At 39.0% G+C, this 13,422-nt stretch overlaps 1 protein-coding gene across 1 annotated transcript in view; it reads right to left on the bottom strand.

The window, feature by feature from the left end:
• The window catches only part of NUP58 (nucleoporin 58), a 32,823-nt gene extending 24,012 nt beyond the window's left edge, over nucleotides 1-8,811 (bottom strand). The window contains exons 1-5 of the mRNA XM_063102103.1: nucleotides 8,562-8,811; nucleotides 4,839-4,981; nucleotides 3,751-3,786; nucleotides 1,130-1,276; nucleotides 352-489 (exon numbers count right to left, since the gene is read on the bottom strand). Of these exons, the coding sequence (XP_062958173.1) occupies nucleotides 352-489; nucleotides 1,130-1,276; nucleotides 3,751-3,786; nucleotides 4,839-4,981; nucleotides 8,562-8,668 (571 nt within the window). The 5' untranslated portion in view covers nucleotides 8,669-8,811. The remainder of the gene's footprint in view (nucleotides 1-351; nucleotides 490-1,129; nucleotides 1,277-3,750; nucleotides 3,787-4,838; nucleotides 4,982-8,561) is intronic.
• Between the last annotated feature and the right edge of the window lie 4,611 nt (nucleotides 8,812-13,422).

The raw sequence follows: 13,422 nt of genomic DNA, 5'->3' as shown, positions 1-13,422 counted from the left end.
CTCCTTGAACACGCTCTTTTTTCCTTATCTAGTCCACCAGTCAATATTGAGAAAGAAGAAAATGTATTTCTCTCATTTCTTTTTTTTGAGGGGGGTGGGGACGGCGTAGGTACTGGCTGGCTGGTTCAGGGACCTGAACCCTTGACCTTGGTGTTATAACACCATAACAATAACCCTTAACCAACTGAGCTATCCAGCCAGCCCGGTAATGTACTTCTAAAATATGGCTTAAATGTCCAATTATAATTCAGTTTTCATACATAAAAGAAAACATACAGATTGAAGACAAAAAGTGATCTATTCAAAAGACCAAAATATTTACTGTTCTGGAGAATAAATACCACCAATTACCTGACGTTGCTGTGTTTGTGCTCTGGAAAAGTGAACCTCCCAAACCAGCTAAGGCTCCCCCTAAAGAAAGGCCCGTTGATGCAGTTGTAGTTGTAGCAGTTGTTCCACCCAAATTATTGAGAGTAAATCCTGTGGATGCTATAAAAAAAGCAGAGAGTTAGCCTTCAACATTATTTAAGAACACCACAGAAAAATACAAATAAATTTTTTTAAAAAATTGATTTCATGATAAAACTGGCTCTTTGAAAAAACTGCTTGCTAAAGATAAATCATATTTATTTAAGAATAAAAAAAATAGTAGCTTCAAAGAAAAAACAGTAACAGAAATAAGGGCTTTCTGTAATATTAGAATGCTACCAGGTAACTGATTCTAGACAGCAATAAAGAGTTTTCAACCCAAACCACCATCTCCACCTTCAAAATTAAATAAATACTAAGCCAGGCAAGGTTTATGCAAAGTCTTTACCCTTCCCTTTCACCAAATGGCTTGCTGAAAACAAAGCAGATATTAACAGCTTTACATTTTCTCTCTTTAGCCCTCCAACCCTCTGCTCTGTAAATTGAGAACATCTCCCAAGATGGTCTCTGTTGCTTTCAAGCCCAGTGCTGACTTTTCTTCTTTACAAATCAGTAATTTAGTAGGTCAAAATTGCTAAATGATTAAATAAAAATTTCCCAAACTGAAGTTATGTTTAATAAAGGCAGATATCTATATTCTCTTAACTAAGTAAAATTTTAACTTAGCCATTAAATGCAGCTTTTTTCCATTCTGTCTCACCTGCTGGAGCTGATGTCAGAGCAGATGAAAGAGTGAGACCACTAGCTGAGGTAGAAGTAATAGGTAGAGCAAATGGTGTGGCAGATGCTGCAGGTTTACTGAATCCTAAACTGAAGCCTGTTGTAGCTGACGTGGTGGCTGGCGCTCCTGTTTTAATAAATAAATAAAATCTCATTTTATCTTAAGTGTATATCTACTGTACAAGTTTCAATCAGAATTCCTAAGTTTGTGATCCTACTTTTTGTCGAGAGAAGGGCATATATACGAAAGAAAAAACGTAACAGTTGGAACTAAATCAAGAAGAATACAGAAAAAAATGGTTCTTTGGGTTAAGCAAAAGAAAACCAAATCAATGTAATATCAAAATCAATTTCAATTTTACCCCTAGATTTACCTAAAACAGCACTTATACTCATTTCTCCCCTTTACTCTGAAAAGAGAAATAGTCCCTTTTCTCTAAGACTATGTAAACAACCATCCTCTTCACCTGACAATCCTTTTCCTTCTGGCTCCTGTGTCTCTGTCAGCTCCCAGCTCTCTCCCTACTCCTCCCTGTGCTACTCTTTTCAGTCCTCCTTCCTCTATTTACATCTTAAATGATACCCCCTAGGGTTCCATTCCTGCCTCCTTGCTTCCCAAATGATTGCACCCACTTTTATCATTTCAACTCCGTATGCACAAGTCTAAATCTACAGCCACTGGAGACCCCATTGGCTAGCTCTATCTTCATGTCCCTTTAGACTCCTACAAATCTCCCCATAAAAAATCCTTTGCTAAATCCCCCACCTTGCTCAATTCAACCGCTCAAGCCAGAAACCACAGTCATCCTTGACATCCTTTCTTTCCCCTGCATTCCATTAGTCACAAATCCTATCAATTCTACTTCAGAAATATCCCTGGATTACAGGCATCCTCAAAAACCTTAGTTTAGGCCATTTCTCCCTCAATGACTACTACAACAGCCTCTTAATTTATTTCTTTGCCATCAGTCTCTTCCAATCTCTAATCTATTCTTGGAATTATCTCAGATGCCTTAAAAACAACAACAAATACCATCTTGGTGATTCTGCCCCACTTCAAGTTCCTATTAGCTCTAGTTGTCTCTCAAACAGAGTCTAAAGGGGCCGAGCCCGTGGCGCACTCGGTAGAGTGCTGCGCTGGGAGCGCGGCGACGCTCCCGCCGCGGGTTCGGATCCTATATAGGAATGACCGGTGCACTCACTGGCTGAGTGCCGGTCACGAAAAAACGACAAAAAAAAAAAAAAAAAAAAAAACAGAGTCTAAAGGCTTAGCACATAAATGCTCTTTCCCATCTGGTCCCAACCTGCTCCTCAAATCTCAGCACTCCCTACCATTTCTACCTCTGAATCCTAACAACCAATAACAAAATATTTTTCACATTCTCCTGGATCCTTTTATGATTGGGCCTTTGCACTTTCCATTCCTCTGTCTGGAATGTTTCCTACCCCCAAAATAAACCCTACTCTCTTCTTTCTCTGCCTTTCATGGTGCCTTTCCTGTACCTGTTAGAGCATTTTTTAGATTATACAAGAACATGTTAATATATCTGCCTGTCCCCTTTACCTCACAACAAACTGAAGGTCACGCTCCTGTACTTAGCAGTTTCTGACATCATCATCGGTACCATCCTCCCACCAGCACTACTGCATCACAGGCTAATAGTGAATGTTCAAGCATTACGTATATGCAAGGCCACAGAGTTAGAAGTAGTAACTACTGCTCAACCAACATTAAATGATGAAATGTATGAATCACCTTCATTTTGGCTTCTCCTGAAATCCTTGAGAGAAAAGAACTCTGCTTCTGGACAACTGGAAGTTCCCACTAGAATACAGTGCTTCGAAATCATGTATGGACTTTACAACCTCAGAAAACAAGAAGACTCAACTGCTTGCCCTTGCAGCCAAACCTGTCCAAAAATTTGGTAGTAAACAGATGTGCTGTGTTTTCTGTTGATAACAGGTAGGTAGCATGGAAGAAATTGAAGAAAGTCTGCCAACCCATAATTTAATCTCAATTTAAGGGATTCTCGGTGTCCTTTCATTCTTTCATTTCCTTTACATTGTTTACTGCCCTCCACATTCAAGCTGAATCCCTAGCTGTTCACATTCCCTCAGCATACCACTACAGAGACTATTACGTTTTTGAGCTGCAAAGGAATCCAAAAACTTTTTAGTTCAATACTTTCATTTTAAAGATAACTAAAACCCCCTAGATTTTACCTAAGGCCTTACAATTAGTTAGAGGTACAACCAAGGCTTAATTCCAAGGCTTCTGGGTTTATGGTACTTTCCACACTAAATAGAGCCAAATGACTGAAAAAGTAATATGAAATAAATTTCCACAGTAAAAATCATTTCGGTATTTAAAATATTTTTCTGAATTAAAAAAGTACTGAGTGAGGTCGTTCTTTTTTTAAGTACTCAAATTCTGGAAGGTTCTTTGGTAAGTCAATGTCTGTGATAAATATTCACTTTACATACTTTCTTCTATACCCCAGCTCTGTGAGTTATTAGAAAAGAGAATAGTAGACAGATCACTCAATTCATTTAAATTATTAGAAAACCACAGATCTGGGATCTTTCCTCAATGATTCTTACCCAGAGTTAATCCTGTAGTTATAGTTGTTGCTATTCCTGTGGACAAAAAGAGAAATAAAATTTATTCATCAATGAAGATGGTATTCATTTTGTTTATTTGTCACAGGGGAAAGATTTGGAATTACCCTCAGGGAATGAGAACACTTCTAATAAGATCAATACATATCACAGTACTTGCCACCATAACCACTAATAAAAGCATTTTTCCTGTAGCACTGGTTTTCATATTATAGGCTATATATAATTTGATTAATTAGGGAATAAGATTTATAAGATGCAAACAACTATTGCTTATAACAAAACTAGACAAGGAGAAAAAAAGCTACTCCAAGCAAAACACTGGCACACAGAGCTGTCTCTAAAAGCTCACTGGCTGCTCTGCTCATATTTATCCCTACAGTCCTTTCATTTTCTAGGTGTGGCTGTGAAATTTGCTGCACTCAAAGCTGGAAGGACAACGCAAAAGGTGCTAACAGAGACCAAGAGGCTCTGAGGGTAGAGAATAAAAGATAAATAAGGAAGCAAACTTTTTACATGTTTAGCTCCAGTGAAACATTATTATTTTAGGTGTATTAAAAACAAAAATTTTCTATCATTGAAATGTCCAAAAGAAAACTTCTAGTCCTTTACTCCTCTCCCTTTTCCCGCTGAAACAACTGTTTTAATAATATGAAATTTTAAAACATCTCTTATGAGCGTAAATTATGTTGTAGCAGAAGAGGATGCTGACTGTCTCACATGTTACATTAATTAAAGTTCCAAATTGGTAAAAAAAAAACCCAAAAAACCACTGCATTATATAATCTAAAATTTTAAATTACCTTAATTCTTTATATTTAAAGAAAGAGATCTTCCTCAATTCTTTAAGAGAGAGAAAGTGTGTGTTTTCCTTCTTTACCCCAGAGTAGATCATAGCCAATGACTAGGCCTATCGTTGGCCCTTAATTCAAAATCCCTGTATTTCCTTTCATTTTAGTATTTACCATTATTTTTAGGTCTACTACCAATACCTGTCCTTGTAAAGAGAGATACAGGAGAGAATCTGGAAAAGAATAAATACTCCCTGAAAATGTGACCATCCTCCTTACCTGTATTTGTTCCTCCTAGAGTGAACCCAGTGGCAGATTTAGATCCAAAGAGCCCGCTTCCAAAACCACCTGAAGGAGCAGATGTAGTTGCTGGAGTTGTGGTGCTTCCAAGAGTTCCAAAATTGAGCCCCACAGAAGGGTTGCTTGTTTATTTAAAATAAAAAAAAAATAAAAAAATAAAAAACACAAAATAAAGTCTACTCGAAACCATATTTACTTAGGAAAAGTAAAAATTAATTCTTCAGGATTAATTACTTCCTTTCATGTAACATATCTAATCATCACCATAAGATCCAAAAGGAACTAACAATAAATTTACCTTTAACCAAGTTTAAATATTTTTCTGTTCTCCTTAAAAAATAAGTCAGCATGTAAAGTCAGCCTTAAAAATACAGTATCAGGCTTCAAGAAAAGCACAGTCTATAGTAATAAGGATTTCAGATCTCAAGGTAATCATAAGCATGGATCACACATATTCTATTCTGCTTTCAGCAGTTTTTGTTTGAAACCGAGCATATTTTAAAATGGCCAAAAGGAAATCCTATGAATATGGGTCATTTTCCTTTTGAACTTACTCAAGTAAGTTCACATTTCTAAATTTAATTGTTCTTCCCCAATTACTCATATAAAGAAAAGCCATACCCAGAAATAAAAAAGTTCTATGTTATCATCACCAGCTCTCTATTGCTGTATTACCATGTTCGTGCAGTAGGGGGAGAAGGGGTGCAGTTTAGGTAACGCCACCAAAAAAAGCAAAAACAATTGTTTGAGGTAGAAGGGGATAGCCTGGCAAAAGTTAAACGCAAGAAAAATTACCCACTATCAAAATTATGTTCATCAGGAGAAACTCTCTTCAGAGAGCTGAAAATTTAAAAAGAACAGCTGATAAAAACAAGTGAATATGAACAAGGTTCACAACTTTTCAACTTTTCTAGCAGATAGATGTTATACTGTCTTTCCTTTCATTAATTTACCCAAGCCTTTCTATAGGTTGGGTAAATTTTTCTAGTTTATAGTAAACTTCTCTAGTTCTATAATTCATTTACTCAGTCATTCAACAAGTATTATTAAAGTCCTTTTTCTATGCCAGGCACTGTCCTGGGGCTAAGGATGGAGCGGTAAATAAGACTCAGAGCCTGCCCTCAGGAAGTTTCCAGTCATTGAAAGACACAAATATTAATCACTCATTCATTCATTCAACTAATATGTACTGAGCTCCAGGTACTGTGTCTATTGGAAAAACAGTATGAAAAAGTCTCTCCCATCATGAAGCTTACATTCTAGTGCTGGGATCAGACAACAAACAAGTATACAATAAACATTATGAACTGACCACAATTGTGGTAAGTACTACAAGTACAGAGGGTACTATGAGAATGGAAATCTCCCCTAAACTGACTGGAAATCTCCCCTGACTGAGGTCGGAAAAGCCCTCTCTGGAAAAAAGACCATTTGAGTCTCCAAAGATAAGTACGCATTAGCAAGTACACGGGGTAGTAGGGAGGGGCATTCCAAGCAGAAGGGATCGCCCTAAAACGGGAAGGATTTGGCCAAGACCCCCGAGGAACTGAGAAAAGGCCTTTTTGCTAGGGCAGTGTTTTTCAAACTAAGATCAGGAAATTAGAGGAGTATAATATTAATTTAGCAAGTCACAAGCAGCATTTAAAAAAAATTAAATGGAATAGAACAGAAAACATCAAAGTACATCCCATGAAGTAAGGGTAAGTATCTCTTTCTGAAACTTTCAGTTATTTCTTTGCACCTATTGGGTGGTAATGTAAATGCTGTTTATTTATTTATTTTTACAGTAGGTCTGGATCACTGAAATGAAAAAATGGCTCAAGATGAGTCTGGAGAGGTTCCAGATTATTCTGGGCCTTGCAGACCATGGTAGGATTTTTTTGTTTTTGTTTTTGTTTTTTTTTCACTTCATTCTAAGTACAGTGGAAAATGATTGAAATAGAAGCAATGGTAATTTAAAAAGAAATCACTCTGGCTACAATATGGCAAAAAAGATCTACGTAAAAGCAGATTTTGGAATAGCAATTAGGATTCCATGACATTAATCTCAGCAGGAGCTGATGGGAGAAATGCTCACCTAACAAAAGACGACTAGTTGAAAACCTGACAGGAATCATAAGTACTTTCATCAGAGAACAGGGCTCTTATTTATTTTACCTACAGCCTAACACTTAAGGATCTGTCTAATAAATATTTGTTTCACGAATGACAATAGTTTGGAGCAGGGTGGTGGCCCTTGAAATGAAAACAACTGAGAACTGCAGAAGTAAAATGATCAGGACTTGCTGATTGCATAGAGTAAGAAAGAAGGAACTATAGAGGAAAACTCCCAGATTTCTGACTTAACTAAGTGGTTTGTGGTTCCTCCCCTCCCTCCCCACCTTTTTTTCGTTCATGTATTTATTCCACAGTCAAAATAAATCATAATTTAAAGCAATAACATTTTTAAAAGATAAAGGAGAGTTTGTGGCACAGATGTATTAACAAAACAGACACCAGTCTAAAGTATAACACTAAACAGGTATTCTCTGTTCCCACAGTGGAATAAATACACAATTACACATAAAATTTCATTGAAGATCTGAGATGAGGCAAATAACCCTTTGAAATAAACTGCCCAATGAATAGAGGCAGGCTACAAATAATTTGTTAACATTTTACAGCAAGATGGAAAAATTCCCAAGGTGACTATCAACTCAAACCTCTCATTTCATGCCTAGCCTTGGTTTCTTTCCTCAGTCACATCCAAATCCAGAAGGCTTCTGTACCCCATGCTCAAAAATGCTAAAGGTACATTTGCCTTTTTAATCCACAACCACATCCTTTAAGCTTCAGGAGACATCTTGTAGATAGTGTGCATACTTCTTGATTTTATGAACTCCTTCATCTTTACCTTCAAAAGATTGAGTTCTGCAGATTAAATCTTTCATTAAAATGATCTCTCACTATTTTGTCCCTTTCTGGACCTCTGCTAGTTACATTTTTGTCGGCACCAGAACTAGTAGATTGCACGAAAACGATGAATATGCTACCTACATTTTGCAATTTAAGTAAAAGAATGTGAGCCATTACAACACTACATTCTTACCTAGGATACGTTAATCTGCACATACTGCACAAAATTACCACCAATAAATGATGTAAAAAATATTTTTTAAAAAATAGATAGGGTCCTATGTGGCATAAAGGCTTCAAAAGTTCGTTTAAAATAACTACGAAATCATTAAAGCACCGTAATATCCAAAATTGTAAACACTGCAATGGAATTTGAATTATTAAGGAAGGAATTTTTAACTGCTCTCCTCGGCATTTTCTATTAATAACTGGCCCTTTCTAAAACCCACAATAAGCTATAATTTCATTCATTCGTTCAACATTCATTCTATGCCTGAGACTGAAGCATCGCTAAGGCTCAGGAGTGAAACCGCCGCCCCTCACGCAGTCAGACCCCACCAAGTAGGCACAATGCCTGAACCCATACGTGGATTCTGGAGACTTCACAGTACAGAGACCATCCGCCCTCCTCCCCACCAAGCCAGGGCCCGGCCACGGCGATGAGAGGGAGGCCCACGACGCTGGCGGCTCGGCAAGTGCTTCTCTCAAGGCCCACCAGGAAGAAAGCCAGCGGGAAGAGGGACCAGGAGGTACCAGGGAGCCTCACGGGAGAGGACTCGGCCCAAGAAAATGAGGAAATGTGATTACCTAGACGCCCCTGTTCCGAAGGAGAAACCGCCGCCTGTGCCGCTGCCGCTGGCGGCCACGGTGGTGGAGCCCAGCGTTCCGGACCCGAAGGAGAAGCCCGTGGACATAGCTGCTCAGGGGTCGACGCCGTCAGCAAGCTGAAAGGGGTCTGGGACGCTCTTCTCGCCTCAAAGACAAGGCGGGCCGGGCAGCATAGCTCTGGCCCAGCCCTCACCTGGCGGGAACTTCAAGCCCCAGCAACTCCGAAGACATGGCTGAAAGGGGTGGAGCAAGCACGCAAAAACACGTCTGACGCTCACCGCGCGCATGTAGCCCCTCGGAAGCGAGACCGCCGCGCAGTGAACCCTGGGACGGAGGTGAGGCCGGCGCGCCGTGCAAGGCACCCCGGGATGGAAGGCACCGCCTGTTCTCTTAAAGGGGTAGGCGCCCAGAGTTTAAACACACACACACGTCTTTCTTTGTTTTTTTGAGTTCTTCTATCTTGGTATCTATGCTGACGTAGTATGTATTTATGGCTGATGAATCTCAATGATTGCTAATCCTGCCAAAAAGGATTCGCAGAATCCCAGAGTTGGGGAAGGTCTTAGTGAGCATCAGTAAGGTGGGAGTGCAGAAAAGGAGGCGGCTTCTGGCTTTCGTTGGCTGCCGCCCCACCCTCGAAGAGGGAGAGCGTGTCTGCTTCCTGACGGTTCGGAAATCAATTGATAATAACTCACGCTTCCGTCCCACGTCGTGAGAAAAGTACAGAAACGTGCAAAATAAGGCGTGTAAGGGTTCTGTAAGCAACATAAGAGAAATGTGGGCTTAACGAAGAGAACCCCTCTGGCGGAAGCATCGGGAAGGGCTTCCCGGCGGTGGTGTATTTGAGAGCTGCCGTCATAACAGGAGTTTTTATTTAACAATCAGGGATTGTTACCTTACTCTCCCCAATATTTCCCTCCTTTCCTGTGGTCTCTTTCAATAAAATCCGTTCCTTAAGCACTCCCTGGGTTTGTTCTCCTAAAACATAGTTCTCACCACGACACCGCCTTTATCAAAAAGCCCAGGGGATCCTTCGTCTGACGTTCAATGTCCTCCATATGACCAATCCTTCTAACCTCACATCTCATGGTTCCCCTTAACTGAACACTTTCTCCTGCGTTGAGCTTGGGCATTCCCACATACTAGGGACTGAATTATGCCCCTTTCCTCCCAGTTCACATGTTGAAGCCCTATCTCCCCACCCCGACCTTGTGATGGTTTTTAGAAATGGAGCCTTTGGGAGGTAATTAAATTTACATGAATCCTAAGGGTGGGTCCCCATTATTAGTGCCATTATAAGAAGAGACACTAAAGAGCTTGCATTTGAGGACACAGCGAAAAAGGACCTTCTGAAAGCCGGGAAGAGGGCTGGCCCTCACCAGGAACCCAATCTAATGGCTCCTCGATCTTGGACTTCCTCGCCAGAAGTGTGAGAAATACATGTCTGTTGTAATAGCCACCCCAGTCGATGGTATATTGTAATAGCAGCCCAAGCAGAGTAGTACAATACCTCTGTATTTGTATTATTAAAAATAAATAAATAGCATTTCTTAAAGTTGGGGGGGGGTCGCAGCAGGAATGATAAAACAAAAAAGAAAAAGGACATATTTGAAGTATAATATAAAGAAAAAAATCAGTTACTGAATAGAAAGAAAAGATAAGATTATTGTAGGTTTTAAAGCTTCCATAATCTGGAGAATGCTATCTTCAGTGATAGCTATAGGATGGTCAATAATAAGACTGTCAGTGTAAAATCTAGGGTACTTTCTTTTGACTGAAAAATAAAGAGAAAAAAAGGATCCAGATGATTTTTGTGGGAAGATAGAAGGCTGCTCCCTGTATCTTTTAATTCCCTAGTGTGTTCTCAAAACTTTCGAAGAATACCAACACAAAATTAGTAACAGCAAAATGCCTTATAAAGTTTTCACCCATCACCCAAGAAAAGAGAAAAATAAAAGCAATATAAGGAGTTTTCTATAAAGGTAAATGTATTTAATTCAAAGTAGAGTCATTTATTTTTAAATATGTCCTTCCTATTGGTATGGATGGGACCTGAAAAAGTTGCTTTTATGATTTCATAATGATAATGTATGAAGGTAAGATTAGGAAAAAAAACTAGGCAATGTCAACATTACATAAATAAGGATAGTCATGTTGTTGCCCCCAAAATTTAATTCTTCCCTTAAAACCCCATTTGTGTTCAAAGTGGCACACTAACCAGTTAAACAGGTAGAGATGGGCAGAAGACATGAGATGAGTCTAGAATGACTCATTTGGAGGGGAACATACATTCTTTTTTTGCCTTTCTCCTTCTTCCTTCTTTCTGCATGGAACTTAGACATAATGGCTGGATCTCCAGCAGCCATCTTGGGCCATGAATGACCTTAAAAAGAGAAGTCATATGCTAAGAAAGGCATAGCAGAAAAATAGTATGAGCTTAGATCTCTGATGGTTTTACTACAGAACCACCTTACCAACCCTAGCCTGCCTATCTTCAGATTTCTTTTATTTTTTTTTTTATTAATTTTTTTGGCAGCTGACTGGTATGGGGATTCAAACCCTTGACCTTGGTGCTATAACACCATGCTCTAACCAACTGAACTAACTGGCCAGCCCGTTTTTTTTTTTTTTTAATGATAAAAAATCAACTTCTATGTTGTTTAGGCCATCAGAGTTGGGTCTCTGCTATGCATAGCTACATTTACTATACATCTTTAATGGGAGTCCACCCTAAAAGATGAATTTTACATGTGTTCCTGAAGAAACCTAGGGAATTTCCAAGACTGACCAAGGTCCAGAATATCTATAGGACTGGAGTATAACAAAACAATGAAACGATAACAACCAATTATCTAATTGTCTTGAAACAAGGCAGTAGTTAATATCTAGTCTCAAAAAAAAGGGAGCCAGAGAGAAAGGATTTTTGTGTGTTTATTGCTGTCAGCTTTCAAGGAAACAAGTCACTGTGCCTGACGGATGCACATATTCTGATCACTAGATAGATGTCCTCCACTATGGAGCAGGAACAAATACATGTCTTTTCCATTGCATGGATAAAATTTCCCTCAAGCCTGTCCAATTCCCTTAGCTCTGATCAGTTTCCCCATAACCTAATTAGGCCTTTTTTGGTTGCAAAGAATAGATATATTCTCAAAGTAGTTCATCACAGATGTCTATATATGTGGGAAAGGTGTGGCAAGACAGAGTTATTGTACAGATACAGAAAAGTTTCAGGGGAAGCTAGATAAAGAGGAATAGCCAATCCTCGAGTATATCAGAAACCAGGGGCCAGATCATAAGAAATGGAGAGGGTTGCACCTACTTCAGGGAACTGAGATTATCTGGAGGTCCTGGAGGTTGGAGGAAGGGCTAATTAATTGACCAAGTGGCCCGAGGCAGGAAGAGGGGGCATTCAGGCATTTGCCACACAAAAACCAGTGATGCCAGATGATAATATGACTAGTCAAGCAAGACACTCTTCAGGGAGCAAAAGCAGAAGCCAGCCAGCAAGTGGGGAGGAAGTGGATCAAGGCTGCCAAGACTGATTGCCTCACCCTGATCCCAACTCCATCCCTGCTGTTTTCAAACCTGGGGCAGTTTAGGGAGAAGCTTTGAATTGGAGACAAGGGTACATTTTGATTTACATTAGACTGGACTCTTTGACTCCTAAAAATTAGATTATTCTAAAAGCCAAGAGTGACCAGTACTTCTCTGGGCTCTGCTCAAGCTCCTGTTAGGAAGAAGTGAAGGAAGAGCCAACAAAGCAGGCTTGAAGGGTAGTCGTGGAGAAAATGAAAAACACTCTCTGCTTGCACTCCACAGAACCCAGTGTGCAATAAAGTGGTTATATAGAATAGAGCATAGCTGACTGCTGTATGGGCCACTGTCAACAGCAGGGACAAATGGTCAGAAAGACCAGGCACAGATATCACCTGGGTAGATCATCAAGATTTACTTATTTAAAGAATTCAGAGAGAAGGACACTTAGAAAAAATGACAAGTAATTTTAAGACAGCACAAGGAAAAAGCCTCCAAATCCCCAAATCCCAAAAGAGAGAAGATCACATCAACCTTCTGGAAATATAATAATATGTCTCCCTCTGGCTCAGCATGAGGCTAACCTGGATGTATGTACTTTACTAGACCAGGTGCCCCTCCTCAATGGCAGGATTATAGCATATATAAAGTTATCGCTTGAATGTAGTCTACAATGCACTCAGACAAGTTTCATTCTTCACTCAATCTCCCCAGATGAATATAGTCTGATCCAAATAAATATCTGAGCTTGGTGGTAAAGGATTAGAATAAGGATCAGCAGGTGTCCAGATATCTCTGTGAACTCCAGGATTCATTCTCTTAACACCCACGTATACAATGAATATTTATTGAGCATATTTAGGCCAGCTACTATGCTAAGTACTTTTGTTCATTATTTCATTTAACCTGGACAAATAATAAAGAAGATGATAAGTATCACTATTTACAGATAAGAAAATCAAAAATTACAGAAATCAAATGATTAGAGTGAATTCACACAGCTAGTAAGTGACAGATATGAGATTTAAATTCAAATATCTTTGATTCCAGAGAGAATTCTAATCATAGACTTTACCTTCTGCCATAAAACACCTAAAAATAAAAACTGAGAAATGAAGCCAGTGAAATAATTTTTCTCTTTTAATGATTTATATTTTTTCAAGAAACACAGAGATTAGGGAATATGATTGCTTTTATAATATAGCAGGCAAGCAGTAAACATAATTATAAAAGCATCAATATGTGATTTTTAAGTGTAAAATGTTTTCTCAGATGACAGAATATCAGACATATATTCTGTATT

Source organism: Cynocephalus volans, chromosome 7, assembly GCF_027409185.1.
Source record: "Cynocephalus volans isolate mCynVol1 chromosome 7, mCynVol1.pri, whole genome shotgun sequence".
NCBI lineage: Eukaryota > Metazoa > Chordata > Mammalia > Dermoptera > Cynocephalidae > Cynocephalus > Cynocephalus volans.
This window is presented reverse-complemented; position numbering and strand designations above follow the sequence as displayed.